This window comes from Thermobia domestica, unplaced genomic scaffold, assembly GCF_964235325.1.
Source record: "Thermobia domestica unplaced genomic scaffold, izTheDome1.hap1.1 HAP1_SCAFFOLD_262, whole genome shotgun sequence".
Taxonomy (NCBI): domain Eukaryota; kingdom Metazoa; phylum Arthropoda; class Insecta; order Zygentoma; family Lepismatidae; genus Thermobia; species Thermobia domestica.
Window position 1 is genome coordinate 60,404 of NW_027655977.1, and position 20,048 is coordinate 80,451.

General features: G+C 35.3%; 1 protein-coding gene across 3 annotated transcripts in view; it reads right to left on the minus strand.

The window, feature by feature from the left end:
• Window positions 1-20,048, minus strand: part of RhoL (Ras-like GTP-binding protein RhoL) — a 135,079-nt gene that overhangs the window by 21,603 nt on the left and 93,428 nt on the right. For all 3 annotated transcript variants that reach the window (XM_081747481.1, XM_081747482.1, XM_081747480.1), the window contains exons 2-3: window positions 14,416-14,567; window positions 125-239 (exon numbers count right to left, since the gene is read on the minus strand). In XM_081747481.1, coding sequence (XP_081603607.1) covers window positions 125-239; window positions 14,416-14,558 — 258 coding nt within the window. In that variant the 5' untranslated portion in view covers window positions 14,559-14,567. The remainder of the gene's footprint in view (window positions 1-124; window positions 240-14,415; window positions 14,568-20,048) is intronic.

Sequence of the window (20,048 nt, forward strand, 5' to 3'; positions counted from 1 at the left end):
CATTTTCTTTTTTTTACAAAAATGTCACCTAGCGGTTCAGCGACATGTAGTTTCAGTACATACACAAAGAGAATTACAAATTCATATTTTGTTTCCTGCTTTCATTTTAACCAATGAAACTTACATTTGGATATGACAACGGCCTTAATCTTTCATAGTCTTCTTGTCCTGCTGTATCCCATAGCGTAATATTGAATTCTACACCATCTACTGTAATGTTGCCCGCATAGTTGTCAAATCTGTAAAGAAAATGGAAGGATTGTAGTAGCTTATTTTCTCAAATTGATAGAACTAAAGCAGATAAAACATTAAATTAACACAGACGAAAGAGGAAGGCATTATCAAGACATGTGATTATTATGCTTAGCTTAAGATATCAGAGGAGCTTTAAAATTAACACGCTGATAAGAGAAACCTCGAACATGACTTGTACTCAACTTGTATTTTAAACTGTTAGCATATAAAACGAAGTTAAAATAAGGAAACTTCAATTACGCCAAAAACTTACGCTATAATGGTTTATTTTCAGTTGTTATGATCTATGGAAGTGGTTTCCAACCTTCTTTTGACTGACTACATACTTTGCTGAGCCCCCATGATACCATGACACGTTTGATTTTTTTTTTTTTTTTTTTAATTGATAGTACGATCAATTATAGTAGTGTAAGGATATATAAGTTTCTATGAAGTTGTGACTTCATTTAGTATTGAGCATTGTTGGTGTAGCTGGAGGCGTTGACTGGTACAGTCTGCTTCAAAATTGATTTTTAATTAATTATTAAATGCTTCATTATTTTTAAATTTTTAAAGTTCTCGACACACTTTTTAGGACTCCACGACACACTGCCCTATGAGATATTGAAATGTGGTGATACTAGATACATTACGATAATTTTAAATTTAAAAATTAAAACACAAAGTCCTGAAGATCGTCATGCAGAGCTACATTATTTTCCTTTATTCTTATTATATTTAGTTATAAGTAGAAAAACCGAGATATCCTAACAATAATTCTGCCACCTCTTCCCCTTACTAAAATAAATTTAAATAAGATTTGGGTGTTCGCTTGATTTTTCGGTTGTCCGTGCGCTAGCGATATAGAGCCATCTTGACAAAAGTTTAAATTAACCCTTTTCTGACCGTGTGATTTCATTTGGAATCACAAGCTTGCTTGGCTTTCATAGCGCATATATCGTGCCGAATGATTCCAAGTTGTCTCGTACGTTGTAGTTATAGCGCCCTGGCAATATATAATTTTGAGGGAAAAAATGGATTTTCTTACTTCCTTAGACCAACATATAATCCATTGGTATATATAAAAAAAAATTCTTCATTTCCAGAAAATAATTCAGGTCAGAAAGGGTTAAAGAGTTGTATCGAATTCATCATAGGAGTTTTTCAAATTTCCCATACACACAAAAAAGTACAGTATGTGGTTTCTTGGGGGTGAAAACAACAAAAAGATACCATTTTACATAAAAGGGTTCGAGATTTTCTTCAAGTATCATTAATATAATTTTGTAACAACCCTACTATACAGCACTATTAGTTTCTCTTGAAAAAAAAAAAAAACTAAAAAAGTAGTTTATTGCTTGAGTTAAGATTTTGTTCGGACAATTTTCTCGAATGACCATTTTGTTTATATTTAAAAAAGAATACACTTCATTAACGATCTTGGGGAACCTCATTTCACTCAACCAGGAACTTTCGGGGACATACCTCTTGAGAACATGAGTCCGAAAGACATTTACAGAAATAGCCTAGATAAAATACCATAAAATATTTTTCTACTGTTTAACTTAAACAACAATAAATTAATTAATGAAAATAAGAACAAACTAGGCAAACACTTCTGATTAAGCTCCCTCATGGCTATATGATTAGCGTACATGCCTACAGTGTAAAAGATCCGAGTTCGATTCCAGGTGGGAGCTCATGCGGTTCAAATCCCATGATAAGCTGTAGCCTATAGGTCCAGAATTCACATAGTTTCGATACTGAAAACGGGCGCTTAACAACAATCCAACCAACACTGACCTTTTCCAAGCTTTCTTCGCAATGAATGGAGGTGATCAATTTCGAATTTCCAAAATAGTTGGGTAAAATGTTGCCTATAAGGATGGGATCATTGTTGTGAATATATAATGATCAGATATTATAAGGAAATAGTTGTTAAAATATTGTAGTTGAATGACTTTTAACTGGGAAACTCCGATAAAGTCACAAATATGATGTTTATGTACTACACGAAGCCCAGATGAAATAAGTTGGACAGCAAAGGCTCAACCATGTGGAATGTTCGAGAGATACCACTGTCTAGCTTTGGAATTTAAGCTTTGCATGTGTTTGAAACATGTTTCAACAAACATTCCACATGGTAGGCAATCAAAAACTAAACATTGAAAGAGGAAGTTGGCCTTGTTTTCCGATAACCGCTGTAAATATTTAAAGAACAGTTAGAATAATTTCAAATATACTGACGTACGAGCTTCATAAAGAAAACAAGATCCTCGTTTTTGAGGTAAAAAAAATTGCAAACTATTAATTCCAACAATCTCTGCTCCTCTATATTTACAGTGCCAAATTGAAGCCATGTACTGGCAAGTTTGAATGAGGTAAAACTTTTTTTTTTTTTTTATAAATCTTCCTATCCTGAAAGTTCACCGTGGTTTCCAGGCTTGCCAACCATACTATAATTTATCGTGATATACGATAAATTAAGCCTTAATGCTATATGATAATGTCCTTGCGATAATAGCAGGGGCGTCATTTAGGGGGGCACGGAGGGGCAATTGCCCCCCGTGAGTTTGAGATTTATATAGATTTTATCAAAAGAATAATGGTAAATCAGTGAAAAACGAGAAATTTTACTTAAATCAAGGGGTCTTGCCCCCCCCAAGTAAAATCTGAAATGACGCTCCTGGATAATAGGTCAATAGACGGTAATTTTAGAACACGGCAGATTTTGAGTATGCAAATAAATTTATAGATGTGCATTAAATAATTATAAAACACACACATGGAGGATTTTAACAGTCATTCCTGCTAAAAATAAATCAATAATGATCTGAGAATGAGCAAATGGCAACGCTGCATCCATTCCTTAAATTCAATTACGTTTTCGATGGGGTAGAAATGTTGTCGTTCAGAGTAGTGTTCATAAGGATAAAAAGAAACGGTAAGGACAATGAGTTCGAAACTGAAAATTACTAGACAAGTTGATTATATAATAAGATACCGCTCACTCATTTTAAAAGCAGGGGCCGCGGTGGCTCAGTGGTAGAGCGTTCACCTCTGGTGCTTGGGGTCCCGGGTTCGATCCCAGCCCCCGCCAAGTGAACTTTGTGGTGGACAAACACCGTGTGCGTGGGTTTTCTCGGGGTTCTCCCGTTTCCTCCCACTTTCTTCATTCCACCATTTCATTCATTTCTCATAATCACCGTCTCCTTTAGCCTAACCGGCATAACCGTGGGACGTAAAACTCAAAGATTTCATTTCATTTTTTCATTTTAAAAGCAAACTGTATGATTGGTTAATTACTGTACCATATTATAATATTAAGGAATTTGAAGAAGATAAGAGTATATTGAAATAGGGATTTAAAAAAATAGTTGTAAAACTGCATTTGACGTTGTCTATTGTCTGTATACAGACTTAACGACAATAAAAATATTCTATTCTATCACTTGGATAACGAATATACGATGATTTTAAAGACGAAAATCGATAATTTTGTTCTGTGAGGTTGGCAGCTCTGGTGGTTTCCTTTACCATGACAAATTTTAAAATGGTTATCTAGAAACAGATCTTAAACGTTTCCTTCCGATATAATGGGCCAACAAAATATACAGAGAATTTATTTCTCACAGAAACATAATGGATTTCACTGTAGACATATGCATAGCTACAGAATGTGCATACAAAAACCAAATAAAACTTTGTCAGGGTCAGCAAAATATTATCCATTTTCCAATATATATTAGATATTTGGCGTTTGATCTGTTAAAATGGTTTGATTCTCTTTTTTTTCCCTTCAATTGCTATGCACATGAGAATACTGAAATGATGAGTGTGCATTAATTACCTTTATGCACGCCCATATGACTGTAACGAAATTCCATCGTGGTTATATGGTTATCGTACGCGCCGTCGGTATGGAAGACCCAGCTACGATTCCCGGTGGTAGCCCATGCGGCTCGGATCCCACGATAAGTTGTAGGTCTGTCTCATATACCCTCGGTGCTGAACGGGTGTTAAACTCGAAATCAACTAATCAAGACTATGACTATAGAACAGTACACACCGTTGACTAGGGATGCGCACGAGACGAGTCGAGACAGGATTTTCCTGACAAAATTCGAGTCGAGACACGGCTCTTCCAATAGAGAAATATATATTTTTCGAGTCAAGACATCACTTTTACAGCACATTTTCGAGACGAGGCAGCCACATATCTTGTCTCGTGCGCATCCCTACCGTTGACAGGGGTGTCATTGGAAGGGCAGGGGGAAATTGCTGCTCCCCTGAATTTGAGATACATATGCTTTTTAATGAATTGTATACTAATACGCTAATTAGAAAAAAAGTGAAAGTCTTATGTCGGTGGACTATCTTGCAACCTCCCCTCCTGGAAGACCTGATATGACGTATCGAACGTTGATAGCAGTAGTTGTCAAAAGACACAATGTTATTTGCATTACTAAACAGATAATACATCTCCTTATTTCTTAAAAATAACAATTGAAGACTCGCTGTAGAAAAAAATTTAAGTGCCAAAAATAATAGTTACTGTAACAGTAGAGACAAAATATAGTAAATTGTGCCCAAGCGTCACAAAATAGAAAATACTATTGCTTAGAAATACAACCCAGCATATAACGAAGCACTAAATGTATGTATGAAAATCTAAGGCATAAATGTATTTAAAAAATAAAATTAGGGAAACAATTTCACAGAAACGTTGTTTTCATCATCTTCAATTAGGTGATGCATAGAGCATCAAAAGTAATGCTGAAAACGACAGAAAATGACTGAGAAAATGTGCATCGTTAAAAAAAAAAAAAAAAAAAACTCCCCAAAACGGTCGAAAATTTGCGATTGAATAACAGGTGGAGGCAAACACTAAACGGAAGAGATTTTGTTCTAATTGATCACGACGATAAATTTGACCTGACGCTTTTATTTAGCGTTTATAAACTTAACACTTCTGTTTATATTAGACTATGCTGTGTAAATATTATTATTTAATTAGATTTTTTTTTTGTTTTGAAACGAGCGATTATTTATTCTTTACATATTGAGCAAGTTCATATATCCGTATGAAAGAGCTGTTTTTATATATACAACAGTCCGTATCAGCGTTTCTTCTCGACATTTTTTTTAGGGGCACTGCCTCCTCGGAGCTCTGAGAGTGACCCAGAAGGAGGTACTACATCTATAGTATATTAATAAATGGAACAGTACCGTGTAAAAATAATATGTGACCCTCCGAATATTAAATGTGCCCCCGGAACATTTTTTCTGAAAAACACTGGCCTATATAGCTCTAAATGTTGAATGGATCGAGGACAGTTCGTCACTTTTACCACTAATTACTATCTGCTGATAGGCCTAATTTTCAATTTCTATGGTAAGGGGACCAAACTAGAATTATGAATACACGACGGTTACCCACACGTATTGGCTAAGTACGACTGTATTTTACTTTAGTATATTTCATTTGTAATTGCTGTTGACAGAAATACTCCTTTTTTTTTTTTTTTTTCAAGACGGGCAAAATACCAACACATAAGTGTACTCCCGAATAAACTTACCTTGATGCTCCATGTAAAACCATTATTATTGACATACTAGTATTTGCATAATTTTACCAACTATAGTAGATATATTAAACACTCTAGTAGGTGGAGCAAGCAAACCGGTTTTTTGACATGTATTTGAAAGGACTAGGTGGGCACAAAAACCGAAATCGTTTTTTTTATTTTCTTTAAAAAAGGTTTTCACCGAAACTGGTTTTCTCCAAAACCGGTACGGTTTTTCACCGGATCCGGTTTTGGTTTTCTTCAAAACCGGTTCATTTTTTTAAATGTGTTCTATTTCTGACTAGGATAGTGTTTCGTTGTTCTCCGGAAACCGATTCCGTTTCAACAAGAATAGTTTTTTGTGTTTTCCAAAAGTTTTCACCGAAACTGGTTTCATTGAAAACCGTACCGGTTTTGAAGAAAACCGAAACCAGTTTCGGTGAAAAACGGAAACGGTTTTCGGAGAAAACCAAAACCGGTTTAGGTAAAAACCCAAACCGGTTTTTGGAGAAAACCGAAATGTTTTCGGATTTCGGTTTTCCAGAAACCGGTTTCCGGTTTTTATGAAACCGGTTATGCCCATCCTAGAAAGAACCGAACCTCTTTCGAAAATTAGGACAGGAAAATTGCCCACCACTTTCTCCGTTTTGCAGCTCCCATGGCTGATGACATATGAATGGGGCATTTATGATCGCGAAATACATTTCTTTTCTTGTTTTATTTGTAACATTCTTTCGTATGACTAATGCTATTTATTTTGCTTTTTATATTAAAATCCATTATCAAGGGAAAATAAATTAATAAAAGTCAGAGACTTACAGTTATGAAATTAAATTATTGTCGATTAAATCATCTTTTCTGATTAGATTATCTTCGAGACAAGAGTTGATGCTGTCTCGTCGCGAAAAATTGTCTCGAAAGTGATGTTTCATGTTGGGAAGTATATTTGTCCCTCTCGGAAGAGTTCTATCTCGTTTTGTATCTATTCACAATGGCTCTTTCCCGTTTCGTCTCTTGGGATACCTTATTTTTAGTTAGAAAATGGCCATTAATCGTCAATATCCATATTACACTTAAATTGCAGTCTATGCAATAGTGATTTCTAAATCAAATAAATGTGTAAAATATCGCTGTTTAATTTTATTTTTCTTATGTTAGTGTTCTTTGCGAGCTCCTTCGTGGCTAAACGGTTAGCGTACGCATCTTTGGCATCGGAGACTCGGGTTCGATTCCCGACGGGAGCTCAGATGGTTCGGATCCCATGTTAAGTTGTAGGTCCACGTCTTATACAGCCTCGCTGCTGAAAGGGACGCCAAAATCAAATCAAAATCAATGTTCTTCCGTTTCCTCACACTTTCTTCAATCCATCATTATCATCTATCTCATTATTACCGTCTCCCTTTGACCTCGCTGATAATCATGGAACGTTAAATTAACATATATGATTTGATTTTATTTACTAACTTTAAAAAAAAATCATTAGTACACACACATTAAGCTCATAATTATTAATTATAATACAATTACCTTTTTTGTTTCATCAAAATTAGCAACGGTGCAAAAACCAAATTACAAAATGCCGAGACTTTGATCGGAGCAGAAATTCTTATAACTACGTAGTTGAGATGAAACAGGATTCAGCCACACGGATATTGCTTTCACTGAAGACGGGCAACTGCACAGGTGTGCGATAACTGAGTAGCCTACGACATCCGATGGAACAACTTACGTCAAGTTGGCGACCACACATATAGCCACCACCTTAATATTAACAATTTTTTGTGCTCAATTTGTGCTAATTTATGCTGCAGTTATCAGAAGTTGTGCCACAATAGTTACGGAACTAACTGATAAAGAAAGTTGGTCGCCAACTTGATGTCAAGTTAGCGACCACATTGTGAAAAACAATTCCTACTATAGAGATATTAACAAATTATTTTGTGCTCAATATGTGCTGATTTATGCTGCAGTTATTAGAACATTTTGCTGCAATAATTACAGAATGAAGAAAAAACAAAACAGGTTGGTCACCAAGATGGCGTTCAGCTGGGAAGGGAAATACTAAAATTTCAGCGACTATGGTTGACTATGCGAGCACAAATTCTGCTTTGTGCTGCACAAATACAAGCAACGAGAGACAATTCCATTACAAGCATTAATTTTCTCTTTCATGTATAAACAGGGTGGTCGCTGAGATTTTAGTATTTCCCTTCCCAGCTGAACGTCATCTTGGTGACCAACCTGTTTTGTTTTTTCCTCATTCTGTAATTATTGCAGCAAAATGTTCTAATAACTGCAGCATAAATCAGCACATATTGAGCACAATTTTTTTTTTTTTTTTTGTTAATATCTGTATGGTAGGGGTTGGTTTCCACAATGTGGTCGCTAACTTGACGTAAATTTGGCGACCAACTTTCTTTTCTATTTTATTGTTTAAATATTTCCGTACACATTCTGAAATCTGCATATATATATTAGCACAAATTGAGCACAAAATAAGTTGTTGATATTGTGTGTTTGGGATTGTTTTTCCACGACGTGGTAGCTAACTGGACGTCAGTTTGGCGACCAACCTGTTTTCTTTTTTCTTCATTCTGTAATTATTGCAACAAAAATGTTAATAACTGCAGGATAAATCAGCTCACAATGTGGTCGCTAACTTGACATCAAATTGGTGACCAACTTTCTTTTTCACTTAGTTCCGTAACTATTGTAGCACAAGTTCTGATAACTGCAGCATAAATTAGCACAAATTGAGCACAAAATTTTTTTTAATATTAGTGTGGTGGATACAAGTGTGGTCGCCAACTTGACGTAAGTGATGGAACAGGCATAAATCGTTACGAAGTATTATTATTATTATTATTATTATTATTATTATTATTATTATTATTATTATTATTATTATTATTATTATTATTATTATATGTTTATTCACCTCTCAGCTTTCTCAAGCAATCAATTTCGTCAAGTGTCACGAACATGTTATTTCCTAAGAAAAACTATTACTTTAATAGCCTTCAATATCAATGACGTTTTATCTCGTTGTTTAAATCATATTTTTCGTTACTCCTAGAAACGTCTTATGAAATATCTGGATAACAAAAGGTGAACATTTCAGTTTGTCAGTCTGTGCGTCATGCTAATTGCTAATAGTAAGTAGTCGTGCTAATGTCGTTACCTATGCTATTGTGTGCCTGCTTGACCCTAGTATATGTTATTAGCTGCGATATTACTTGCCTGCTCGACACTAGTAGATGCTTAGCTGCTCTATTGCTTACCTGCCTGACGCTGGTAGATGTTATTAGCTGCACTATTGCTTGCCTGCCTGACGCTAGTAGATGTTATTAGCTGCGCTATTACCTACATGACTGACGCTAGTAATGTTCTTAGCTGCACTATTGTTTGCCTGTCTGACGTTAGTACATGTTATTAGCGATATCGCTTGCTGCATGTTGTGTACAATGAAGTCTTTGAATAATTGCATAGATATGGTATAGACTTCGCGGGGGTTCCTGGCCAAACTAAAAAATAAAATAAATTTGTTCAACGTAAGCAACTGTACACAATTGTACATAATGTAAACAATTGCAATTAGAACTTTTTTATTAATCGCGATTTTAACTTACAGTGTACACTCGGCTGAAACATTAGGGGAGGGGGAACCAGTAGCGCCATTTTAGATATTTCTAGAGGAGGTTATCCACAAACATAATTTCACATTTTTGTTAGTATATTAGTATACAATTTATTTAAAAAAATGGTTTCTCAAACTCAGGAAGGGGTATATCCCTCCGCTCTCCCCAAATGACACTCCTGGGGAACAAGGGCGCCGATCCTGGGGCCCGGACCCCCCAAAGCTCATGTAGGCCCCCTCATTGTATTTGTGAATATACAATATTTGGAATAATTTGAATGCAATTTGTCTTAAACTCCTCATATATATGCCGTCTGCATCTAAATGCCCCCCCCCCAACCAAATTTACAAAGAAATCGGCGCCCTTGCTGAAGAAACAAGTAATAAAAATAAATCCCAGTGCTCGCTCTTGCACTGCGTGGCATTGGAATCATGGCTACTTCATGGACATCACTTGAGAGATCGAAAGAATAAATTACGTCTCCTCCTAACCAGAATATTGTTGAAAAAAAAATACATAAGATCTCAAATTTTACACGACTTAAAACTCATGAAGTATAAAATTAAGGGCAGAAAAAAATAACTTATTTGTCTTATTTATATTTTCTGAGTCATCAGTTTCCGAAATCTCTGAATCAGAACAACTCTAATTTCATTATCATTATTATTTTTTAAAGCAGTGGCGTGACTCCATTCAACATCAAGAAACGGAAACGAGTAGGTGAATCATTTGGTGAATATACGAATGCACTTACAACCTGACGAGGAATTGTTTTGCAACAGTGATTCAAGAATTTCCTCTTTTCAAAACACACACACACAAAGATATATATAATTCCACGTAAGTATAGAGTTCGTTGCCCACCGGATAGAATAAAAACAAACAGTACTGTGTTTAGTCTGCCATATCTATACGTAGAAATTGAGGTGTGAAGTTTGGGATACTAGGAACTTGTTTCATAAAAATATGCCATACTAATGTAGAACTTTTTAAAATTAAAAAATACAGTTATATATGTCATAAAATTATTAGAAATTAGTAGTAACAACACTAGTAATTACAAATGGCTATTACTATTATTCTAGTATTTCTATTTCACATTATTTTGCGATTTGCAAAGATCAGATAATATATAGCTTGTCTAATTTCTGCGAAACGGGCTCCAAAAGTCAAAATACTGCACATACTTGCACAGTAATTACAAATGATATTTACTATTTGTTTGGTGTTGTTTTGTTTCATAATACTGCATGAAACTAGAGGGGGGGAGGGAATTGTGCACATGTAAATTCTGAGAAATGAGCTCCTGGTAGTCATGTAGAGGAAGTTGCTGTATCAAGGGATACATTTTATATTTTTCAATGTATAGACGAGTAAATTTAGGCAAGGCTAGAGGAAATACGTGCTTTTGTTAATTACATGTTACATCTTTATACTACCTAGTTTTCAAGCATATTGTACCCATGAGAAAAATGCAATCCGATTTTCTTTGATCAGGTCAGTTTGTCTCGGTACGTACCGTACCACCACCTTCTACTGAGCCTAACAGTAGGTACTAGAAAAAACCTTCGTACTAGAAAAACGATCCACAAAATGTTTGAATCGTTTTGGAAACCGATCGTTTGACGTTTGGTATTCTCTTACTTTCGTTCATTCGTTTTATTTTCTTTTTCTTTCCTTAATTAGCAGAATATAATTTCTGTTCCTTGTGTTTCATTTTGAGAATTACACATGATTAGGTCACTCCACAAACTACTTCGGCACTAGTATGCACCTTCCCACAGGGGCGGATCCAGGGGAGGGCGATCGGGGCGATCGCACCCCAGAAGAGGAAACTTTCTTATTTTATATATAAATAAAACCCATCCCAGAGTTTGGAGCTCTTAAAAGTAGCTCTAAGTACCAGTATTACAACCCCCCCCCCAGAAGTCCGTCTGGATCTGCCCCTGCCTTCCCAATAACAAAGGTTTGAGTCAATATTTTACTTTCACGCTTATAACTCATTAGGTCTATATCTACTACCGTCTCTAAAGGGCTGTGCATAAGAAATCCCGTTATGTCGCTAATTTCGAGAAAAAATTCTGTTTGTCGCTTTCCGAAAAATTAATGTAAAAAAAAAAAAATCCCACGAAATGGGATTTCCCCACAGGATTCGAGAAAACTATGATCCACGTACAGTGTTGCCGAAATTGGCATTAGATTGCGCCAACATTTTGTCTCATTTAGTTATTTTTATATACTAAAGAAACAAACTGTAATAGCTACATAATTTCTTGCATTCATTATTTTTAAAAATAAATTCACTTTTTACTTCAAATAATAATATATGCTTGAAAATTAAGTATTTAACATTCCATTTCAATTTCGAAGTTACATAAGATGTAGACCAGCAGCTTATTCAACGATCAGAACCAGGAACGTACGCAGGAATTTATTTCGGGAGGGGTCTGAAGCGTTTCGGAGGGGTCCAAATACAATTTGAGGGTAAATTATATGAAAATGTCTAAAATTGACCCTAAAAGTAGACTACATTTACAAAAAAGTCGGGATTTCGGAGAGGGGTCCGGACACCCAGCCACTCGTACTTCCACCAGGAATCGAACTACGTCTTTCGCATCAAAGACGAGAAGGCTAACCCTTTATGAGAGAACTATTTAAAATTTCCATGCGTTTCAAAATTTCAAAAATAAAATTAAAAAAAAAAAAAGATTTTCAAAAAAATTTCCGAAAGAAAATTTTAATGCCATCAACAAATTAAATTAACTTCAACATTCGCTTTTTGGTGCAGAGAGTCCCAGGTTTGATTCCCAGTGGGAAAGCATTGAAATCAGAAAGTATTACAGTTGTTTGGATTTCACCTTAAACTGAGGTTCACGTCTCATATTGACTCGGTCGAGTTATATAGGATAGATAGATGTAACGCAACCTTGTGAACACATTAACTTCCGTAACTGGGATTCGATTTCAATCATACTTTGCTGATACATTCGGTCCCGTTTAACGATCGGTGTCGTGGGAGTAAGGGGGAGCTAACCTCCTCACCATATAGACGTGGCAATAATCATGGAGCTAGAAAGACGGAACTAACGCCACTCACAAGTTTTTGCACAACTGAACAAACGCAAACGGGCCTAATTGCTGAACCACGCGTAGTTTTTGAGATCTAGCACGAAACATATCCAAACACTTAAATTTTTCCGGGCTACGACCATCGTCACACACGTGCTTTCTTTGCGTTTTTACCATGCCCTCACTTTTTACTCCGCATGATATGTCATTATTATTATTATTATTATTATTATTATTATTATTATTATTATTATTATTATTATTATTATTATTATTATTATTATTATTATTATTTACAATAGTTTATTCACATACAGAATTACTTTGTGGCTAAGCAGCAATTTTTGGCACTTTGTCCCCCTGAGAAATTACTCCCCAAAAATGGCATCAAAATCACAAAGTTAAACTTTCAAACCCCATAAATTTACGGTGCCAGTAGTATCATAGCTGTTGATATTTCTACAGACTCTTTACATGCAATAGTATTCAGCACAAAACTTATGAACCCAACTTTATGCCATTCCAAAATATAGCCCCTTTAAAAGTGTAATTTTCTGTACTTTTTCTGGAGATTTCATGCATTGATTTGCAACCCTGCACATTTATTTAGAAGCAAGAGTATATATTCCTCGTGTGCCTCAGTTTATCTTGTAAACATTCGTTTCTGTTTGGTGTTCGTCTGATTCGTACATCCTGTGCAACTGTAGTTTTCGTAAACGCTTGCAAATGCAAAAATTGGCACTCCACCGACAACAAAGATGATCGCCATTCAGGAACACTTGTATACTCATGTCCAAAATGATTGTCGCATATCTATAACTGTCTTCTTGTAAGAATATATTTGATAATGATTTTGCAGGGTACTTTTAATACTGTCACTATGTGTATAATCGGGAAATGTATATTTGTGGTAAATTTCATACGAAAAGAATTATAAATATGAAAATTAGAATGTGTAAAACAAAATGTTGCTAAATGGACAAGAAAGTTTTATTTTCGTTTTATTGTTCTTATTTACTGCTCGTTTGACATGAAATTTGCCATATACATGTCTTTGCCGATTTTACACATACTAATATTATAAGATATACCGGGCAAATTCGTTATCAAATTATATTCTTACAACAACATATTTATAGACATGCGACAATAATTTTGGTCATGAGTGTACATATGACAACGTGAATGACGTTATAGACCTTCTTATACAGAAGATTCGTCACACTCAAATTTTTATAATTTTCGGAGGAATTAGTTCCTGTCGCTAAGAATAGGAATGTCGCAAGTGGGACGACACCTTTTCGGAGATGGTCGAGCAACCTGCTCTCAACTCCATTACTATAGGTTTTCTTAAAAAAAAAAGAAAAAAGAAAAAAAGTAGAGAACATTGTCATTCACTGTTCGTTAATACGGTGTCAATAGGGAATGCTAAACTTCAACCAACCAAGAACTCCATTACTATAGAGCTTTTTAAAGTAGAAAACATCACTATCAGTTAACTCGGTGTTGAAAGGGAGGCTAAACTCCAACAAACAAATAACTCCATTACTACAGAGTTTTTTAAAGTAGAGAACATTATTACTCACTATCCGTTAATTCGGTGTTAAAAAGGGATGCAAAATCCCAACCAACCAGTAACTCCCATTACTATAGAGCTTTCTTAAAATAGAGAACATTATCACTCACTATCCGTTAACTCGGTGTTGAATAGGGATGCTAAACTCCATCTAACCAATAACTCCATTACTATAGAGCTTTTAAAAGTAGATAACGTTATCACTCACTATCCGTGAACTCAGTGTTGACTCGGTGTTGAAAAAGGATGCTAAACTCCAACCAACCAATAATTCCTAACCTCTAAACGTAAGATATTATTACACATAAGAAAAAAAGAATTAAATACTTACACTGTAGGAACATATTCGGTAGGGAATTTACTTGTCGTGTAGGTGATTAACAAACATGTCTTTCCAACCATTCCATCACCCACCGCCGTGATTTTGATTGGTCTAGCTCTTCCCTTTGTCCCATTCTCAGCCGTTTTGTTCATCTTCTCTCCCTGGCAACAGAAGAAAAGAAACGTGTTTCATATAAATGATTAAATGAAAAAAAAAAATAAATAAATGATTAAACCGTGCAATTCTGAGTAAAATAAAAAACGTGCAGTATTACGAAGAATCAAATGTTTAATTTGTAAAAAGTGAAATGAAATCTTTGAGTTTTACGTCCAACGGTTATGCCGGCGAGGCTAAAGGAGACGGTGATGATGAGAAATTAATGAAATGGTGGAATGAAGAAAGTGGGAGGAAACGGGAGAACCGACCCACACACACAGTGCTTGTCCACCACAAAGTTCACTTGGCGCGAGCTAGAATCTAACCAGAGACCCTGTGCACCAGAGGTGAACGCTGTACCACTGAGCCACCGCACTGAGTCGGTTGAAATTGAAGCACTGTTGCGGAGATATATTTGGTGTTTCTGTTTCGAAATGGACACAATTGAAGCAGCCGAAAAACGACAGAAGCGGAAGGGACGCAAGAGAAAGGAAAATTATGAACTTTAGCAAAGAATTGTTTGAAGGGGGCCCTCACCTCCAGGGCCTAAAATGGTGGAAAAACTGTGCGAAAAACACGTTTGTTTTCAGTTTTATTTCTTTTTGACAATGTTGCCATCACTTTTATGCCCCGAAAAAAATATATGTTGTACCTAAGGGTATAACAAAGTTTTTAACCAGAAAATCAGGAACGTGTCCCCGCAAAAAATTTTTCTGCAATTTTCTGAAATTTTCAACACGCAAATAATAATAATAATAAATAAATAAAAAATAAAGAAAATACGCATCGATAGTTTTGAAAAAAATTGCACATTTGCATCTATATAGTATCTACAATCTGCGAAACTTTCAAAATTTTTGGACCACCCCCACCAAAATTAAAAAATATTCAATTTTGAGCATTATGATACGATAATTCGGTAAAGGGAGGGAGTAGGGGGTAAAAAAAAATTGAGGTAGTTTTAGGTCAAGGGTAACCTTTTGGGTCAATAGCGATCCAATTTGGATCAAGGACCGATTTCACTATCTTACCAGGAAAGACCCTTTCTGATTCTTCTTTTGACAAAGTGTAAATACTTAATACTCTTACAAACCATGCTATGTATAAGTGTCGAAAGTCTATAGAGCAAAAACGGTAAGCGATATAGAGATGCGTTTTTTCCTTATTGATTCAGTGTTTCAGCAATAGGTTTCACCTTCTCCGTCACCACTCTAGTCAAACCAGAAATAGTTGAAATTTACTACTACTTCCGGTTTCAATACTGATTTTCATAGAGCAAAAACAGGAAGCAATTGCTTCAGCATTACAAGAGCAAGTTCTATCTCTTAACTCACTATTGAATCCAGAAGTGGTTCGAATTAAACATTTCCGGTTTCAACATTTATCGTCATAGAAGAAAAATGGTAATAGACAGCGACAAGGGATTTTCTAGAATCATTCAGAGCCTTAAAAGTACATATCATCATAACCTTCAACACTCTACCAAACCCGGAAGTGGTTGAAATTTACTACTACTTCCGTTCTCAATACATATTTCCGTAGAGAAAATACGGTAGACTTCAAAATAGTTTTTTTTGTGTTATCGATTCAGCTTTCCAAGAGTTGGTTTTATCTCCTCCGTTAACCACCTATTCAATCCGAAAGTACTTCAAATTAATTATTTTCGATTTCAACCTTTATACAACAAAAAAAGGTAAGGCATAATAAGTATTGGGTTTTGATATGGTTTCAGCGTCCGAGGAACAGGTTCTGTTTTTTAAACTTATTAATCTATTGCAACCAGTAGATATGGATGTATTACTTCAAGTTTGAGTATTGAATTTCCATAGTTTGGAAGTCTACTATAATTTCACATTATGAAACGAAACTCACTTGTTTTCTTCGGGTACTAAGGTTCAACATTGGGTCATTTTTATTTATTTATTTATTTATTTAGCGAAAGTAATATATAATAGCAATCTCATTTGCACTTAAGTAAATTGATATGGGTAAATAATACGAGAAAGAAGGGCAAACTCTACACAATTACTTACGCGCAAATATGGTTGCTGCCACACATAACTTAAAAGACCCGATTTTGAATTCATCCTTACTACTCAGAATACCTCATATCGCCTGTTTATTTCAAGAGTGACATGGCTCAAAATTCCTAAATTTTCAGGAGAAGCGTTTGAAAGTTTCGAAACGCAGTGAAAACAAATAGGCACAAGAATAACACAAAGTGTTTTCTAGCGCCCAGTTTTGGAAGCACATCTGTGAAATTTTTACCAGAGGAAGCATCAACATTAACTCTCATTTTCTACCCATTAATCAATAAGAGCGATTTTTGAGTTATGTCACTCTGGAAATAAACAGGCGATATGTTTTATTTATCCTTTTCACTTTAATGCAGACAGAAAATGGAAAATTTTATTCAGACACCCTATAGACTTCAGTGAAATGACTGTACCATTCTTTGGACTCTTCAGCAGTGATTTGTACACGCAACATTCGTTTTCAGCCTTTTAAAGCGAATTTTTATTTCAGGTCCATTCCCCGAAAGTCATGAGTCTGATATTAGCTTGAAAAATCCCCTTGCTTTATTTGAATCGCGAAAAAAAAAAATCAACAAAATTACACATAAATTAAAACAAGTGTATTCTGCAATTGAGCAAGACCGTTTTTTTTGGGGGGGGAGGTGGCAAAAGCCACGACATTCACAAACGGCCACTTTACACCTGCCAACTGATTTGTCATATCACTGGTTGCTTGAATTGTCAGCTGATTATGAATTATGCTGGGGACTGGATAATAAGTATTCCTTCCGAAAAAAAGAAAGATGGAAAATTTGACAAGCGTATGGGCATTTTTAAGTTATATTCTATGTGAACATCAGAGACAAGGGTTTAAAAATGGATGCAACTTTATATTTTTTAAAAAATAAATGCGATGGTAACGATTCAACTCTAGAACAGATCCATCCTCAGAGTGTCTACTCTTCTGAAAAAGTTACGAATTATATTTTTTCTTATATACAAAATGGGAGGTATTTTCTCTTACTTGGTTCAGCTTTACAATTTTCAAAGGTAAGATTACCTCAGGAAGGATTTGTTACACATTTGAAACGCTACAAAAGCATTTTTAATGTATAATCCTTTATTCACTAAAACTGAGAGAAAACGAAGCAATAAACAGAATAAATGTAATTATAAAAACATAATTTATTTACTATTTACAAACACAATACTACGTGAATTACGGTTTCAAGATGCCAAATTATTCTAGTTAACTTTATAGCCAATCAAAACAATTTTTCTTTTCCACTGCACTTTGTTATGATTGAATACACCTAACAATTAGTTGTAAACAAATAAATTTATTATACATGATACCATACTGCATATAATATTTAATCAGGCTTATTTCATATGATATTTTGCAAACTTCAACACTCTATATATTCAATTACCTAATTGCATGGAAGACAAACTTTTCTTATTTTGAAATAAAGGAAAAATATTGACGGGTCTCGGTTGTTTTCAATTATTTTTACATGTCAGTTCCTTTCCATTTCCATGGTTATGTACACTTATGTCCAAAATTATTGTCGCATGTCTATATATATATTGTTGTAGGAATATAATTTGGTAATGAATTCGCCCGGTATTTCTTACAATGTTAGTATGTGTATAATCGACAAAGACGTGTATGTGGCAAGTTTCATGTCAAAAGAGCAGTAAATAAGAACAATAAAACGAAAATAAAAACTTTATGGTTTATTTAACAATATTTTGTTTTACTCATCTAATTTTCGTATTTACAATTCTTTTCCTATGATATTTACCACATATATACATTTCCCGATTATACACATAGTATCAGTATTAGAAGTACCCTGCAGGATCATTATCAAATTATATTCCTACTGTCACAGCCGTACATCTTATTATTGTATTTTTCTTTTTTTTTTAATTGAATATTATGTGATTGTTGTTGTTGGTTAATTATATTTAATTATGCCATGGGATGATAAAAGGACGGCCGATCTCCCCTTCTTAATTGAGAAGTTACCAATTATTTATATTGTGTATATGTATGTTTCGTTTATTTCATCTGTTCAATGTGTGTGTTCTTCAATACCAATGATATAATATTATCAATGGAAAATTCCGATTAACATTGTATAACGTATAAGAGAAACTTCAAGGGTGAGACAAAGTCAAAGGGGTAATTCAGAACAGGATATGAAAGAGATTTTTGGAGATGTTTGTTAGGAAATGGTCACCAGGCCTTACACGTGATGAGGACTTAAGCACTGAATATCAATGTGTCAATTTTTTTAATATAACAAAAAATGTGTACGAAAAGGGAAAATACTTAGAGTCTATGTGCGCACGCAGCTATAGTGTTGGGTGCACAAAAGGGTGTATATGGAAAGTTAACATTGGTGACCAAAGTACAAAATAGTCATAAGATCTGACGTAAGTTGCAGAAACTTGTCACGTTTTTAGCTTTTATTATAAATGTGATGTGTCTCCAAAAACTGTTGTAACTTCGTAGACACACGTCGTACTGTATAGCTCGGGAGTCCGTCGGTCAATCTCTTTTTCGGCAATTGTAAGTCTAAATTAACCGACGGACTTCAACTGTAACTTTACTTTTTCTTTTTAACAATAAACTTGGCAAGATAATTCGTCTCTATTATTCAAAGTGTACTTGCACCCCCGGATCTGTCTGCAGCTAAAGATTAAGAGAGTTAATATGTTTGTTGTTTATTCACGTGTGACCGCTCGCATACTGTTAATCCTGAAGTTGAAATTTTAAAGTACGTTCCGCTCGCGTACTGGAGCTGCGACAGATCAATAATGGTGTCAGGTGTGGGGTGCACGTGTGGGGTCCACTTGTGGTGTCCACTTGTGGGGTGCACTAGTGGGATCGCCTGTGGTGTCACTTATGGACTGGCCTGTTGTTGTGGTAGTCCAGAGAACAACTTGTGAGTTATTTGTAAAGTATTCCGACAGTCCTGAGAAGATCGAGATGGAAGTCCTGTGGAGGCGTAAATGCAGGAGTCCAGTGGTTCAGATCCGAGCGGAGGACCGAGCAAGTACGGAGACGAGAAGGCTAATGAATTAGTTGAACATCGGAAGCTGAACTGTTACAAATTGGAGGAGTATGGGACGCAGGAGACACATGCAGCACAGAGCAGTAACTCTCACCTTCTGAGTTATTTCACAGTGCATCGAAGCAATAGACTGGATAGTGGTTAGTGTTCTGATTTTCACAACAAAGTTCTCTTGTGTGGAAGGAAATTCCTATAGGACTAACATCTCAGCGCCCTACCACGGAGAGAACCATAGTACATCTTACTACAGCGGACAGTTATGTGAGTACAATCTTTTTCAATTTATTATTAGGGAGAAATCTCTGTGTGTGTCCCCGTAAGATTGAACTGTGTTTCACCTTCCCGGGTATTAACGTACAGGTGAAACAATAGAAGCCATTTTGTA